This window comes from Anser cygnoides, chromosome 30, assembly GCF_040182565.1.
Source record: "Anser cygnoides isolate HZ-2024a breed goose chromosome 30, Taihu_goose_T2T_genome, whole genome shotgun sequence".
NCBI classification, from domain to species: Eukaryota; Metazoa; Chordata; class Aves; order Anseriformes; family Anatidae; genus Anser; species Anser cygnoides.
In genome coordinates, this window is record NC_089902.1 from 2667139 (window position 1) to 2670444 (window position 3306).

Sequence of the window (3306 nt, forward strand, 5' to 3'; positions counted from 1 at the left end):
TCAATCCCAGGAAGCTGCTTCTTGACCAGTCAGGGCCTCCAGGGGCACTGGGCATCCACCAGTGATGACTCAGTCCAGCCCTGACTCCCTCACCCAGCACCCCGTGCCCTCCTGCCCCTGTGTCCCGGTGGCACCCAAGCACAAGAGTGAAGCCTTGAGCCTGGCATTCCCTGAGCATCTTCTGCACTCCAGTTTGGGAAGAAGAGCCCTGAGCACTGAGCAACTTCACTTTTATTAACAAGATGCCACAACAGAGGCCAGATGTCATTTAGGAATAAACACATTCAGAGCAAGCGTGTGGGTCACACAGAGGGTTGGTCATCTGGAAAAGAAGAATGAAAGGAAATATTTATCTGCAAACAGAATTTTAAAAATACGCACCTAAAGGTCAAAAATTGCCTGAGATTAACTTGAGTAAAACTAGAAAAGGGAGATAGCCAATTGATTGCTAAGTAACTATTACCACTAGAATCAGTTTCTTCACTGTGGCTTTCAGGTCCTGGTTCCTCATGCTGTAGATGAGGGGGTTCAGTGCTGGAGGTACTACTACGTATAAAATTGCCAGCAGCAGGTCCAAGGATGGGGAGGAGATGGAGGGGGGCTTCAGGTAGGCAAACACGGCAGTGCTGACAAACAGGGAGAGCACGGCCAGGTGAGGGAGGCACGTGGAAAAGGCTTTGTGCCGGCCCTGCTCAGAGGGCATCCTCAGCACGGCCCTGAAGATCTGCACATAGGACAGAACAATGAAAACAAAACAACCAAATACTAAAGAAACACTAAGCACAAGTGCCCCAGCCTCCCTGAGGTAGGCATCTGAGCAGGATAGCTTGAGGATCTGGGGGATTTCACAGAAGAACTGGTCCACAGCATTGCCTTGGCAGAGGGGTAGGGAAAATGTAGTGGCCGTGTGCAGGACAGCATCGAGAAAGCCACTGCCCCAGGCAGCTGCTGCCATCTGGGCACAAGCTCTGCTGCCCACGAGGCTCCCATAGTGCAGGGGCTTGCAGATGGCAACGTAGCAGTCATAGGCCATGATGGTGAGAAGGAAGTACTCTGCTCCAACGAAGAATAAAAGGAAGACCTGTGCAGCACACCCTTGATAGGAGATGGCCCTGGTGTCCCAGAGGGCATTGGCCATGGCTTTGGGGAGAGTGGTGGAGATGCAGCCCAGGTCGAGGAGGGCGAGGTTGAGGAGGAAGAAGTACATGGGGGTGTGGAGGCGGTGGTCGCAGGCTACGGCAGTGAGGATGAGGCCGTTGCCCAGGAGGGCAGCCAGGTAGATGCCCAGGAAGAGGCCGAAGTGCAGGAGCTGCAGCTCGCGCGTGTCTGCGAATGCCAGCAGGAGGAACTCAGTGATGGAGCTGCTGTCGGACATCTGCTAATTCTGGTCATGAGGTCCTGTACAAGGAGGAGATAGGCAGTGATAATGTACCACAGGCATATCAGAGGAAAAGTCTTTCCATTTTCTCACTTAAAATCACCCAAACTTGCCCATTTCCAGGCAGATATTTTGAAGGTCTCTTTCATTGACTCTGCCAGAGAGTGTCTCTGGGAGCAGGGGACTCATCTGTGGGCAATGCAAGAATCAGTCCTGCACTACAGCCAGAGGTAGTAGCATGGTAGGAACATGGTAGGAACATGGGGTAGTCTCAGATTCACTTTACTGCTGATATCAAAGAGATTTCCCCAGTTTTGCTGCCAGTTCACTCAACTGCAGAGCAGAGGTGTGGAGATTTAGTTATTTAATTACCTCTTTTGTATTTTTGGTTCTAGCTGCCCGACCACACCTGAGGAGTGATTCTAAGGCATAAATCCTGGGCGTTCTGCTGCACTCCAAGTAACACCTTGTGGATCCTCAGAGGCAAAGAGACTGTCCCTTTAGTGCAGAGCATCCCACAGAGACAACACCCAGTCTGTCCATCAGTGCTGGTCTGAGCTGTGCTGGCATTTCTTCGACTGCAGGACAATTGCCTTCAGAGGTTGTCCTGAGAAGAACCTGGACACTGTTGAGTGCAGAAGAAGCCAGGCTCCAAGTGCCCATCTCCAGACCCCTCACCCTGTCCCTGTACTCCCCTTCACCCAGGCACCCCGAGGGCTCACTCCATGGGCAGGTGAAACCCCCATCCCCAGGCAGCCTGGGAACAAGAGCAGCAGCAGCACGGCCAGGTGGAGAAGCCAGGAGGAATGGCAGCGTGCTGCTGCCAGGGGAGGCAAGGCCAGGGAGGGACAGACGGACACTCAGCACACCCTCCTGTGCTTTAGCTCTGCCTGCAGAGGAGGCAGCTCCTGCTCACTACAAACGACCTGTGCTCACCTCAAGCCTGCAGACACCTCCCAAAGGCAGGGCACTGGGCATCAGAGGGTTTGCAGCTCCTAAAGATCAGCTAGGATAAAGCCTGAGAGGACCACAATGATGATTTTGATGCAGTCTGTGGGCTGATGTGTGGGAAGGGACTTTATGAAGTTCATTGATGGCATATTGGTCCCTCTCTGCAATGCTCTAGGGGTCTTAATCTCCAATACAATCCTGACCACTCATTACCATGAAACCTGCCTCCCCTCCACTGCAGGATTCTTCAAGGACAGGCTACGAAGTCTTGCCTTTCGGGTAGTCCCTGCCTTGGTCTTTCTCTTGAAACATCCAACCATAAATGCCATTCTCTACAGCATCTTCTACTCCTCGCTGAAGAAACAGACATCGCAACAGATGCTATCAGGCATCAAATGTGCCAGCTGTAGAAGACCCCTCTGGCAACCCCACCTGCATGGCCCTGCAGCCAGAGCCTCACAGTGCCAAGAGCCTGCAGATCTGTCCTGCCACACGCTGCCCTCTGTTGCTGCGCTCCTCACTGCCTCCAAGCCCTCTCTCCTTCTCTCCTCTCCCCGTGCCACCTGCGGACAGAGCCCCCAGCCCTGCTGCGCTGTGCACAGGAGCTGCTCCTGGGCACAGCTGTCTCTCTGCACCAGGGCCCTCTTGCCACGAGCTCCCCTTGGGCCCAGGAGCCCGGCCCAGCTCAGCAGCACAGCACCCGACCATGGCATCGCTTGCTCTGTGCCATTGGGCTCCCTCGAGGTGTCCCCAAGGCCTCAGGGCTGACAGCTCCTGAAGGCAGCAGGGTCTCTGCTGGGGTGTGGTGCTTCTAATAGGCTGAAGTCATCCCCGACTGCTCCTCTCTGAACACTGGCGAGACTGATTTTAGAAATGTGATTTGTGCTGTTATAGTGTGGTTGTCAAACATGATGTTGTGGTTTAACTTGGCAGGAAGCTCAGCACCACACAGCTGTTAGCTCACCCTCAGCCCCCAA

The 3306-nt window shown here is 53.9% G+C and overlaps 1 protein-coding gene across 1 annotated transcript; it reads right to left on the reverse strand.

The window, feature by feature from the left end:
* Positions 1 to 448: 448 nt before the first annotated feature.
* LOC136787675 (olfactory receptor 14C36-like) lies at positions 449 to 1138 on the reverse strand. Its single transcript, XM_066984989.1, has one exon. The coding sequence runs from the start codon at positions 1136 to 1138 to the stop codon at positions 449 to 451; it is 690 nt and encodes a 229-aa protein (XP_066841090.1).
* Positions 1139 to 3306: the final 2168 nt, after the last annotated feature.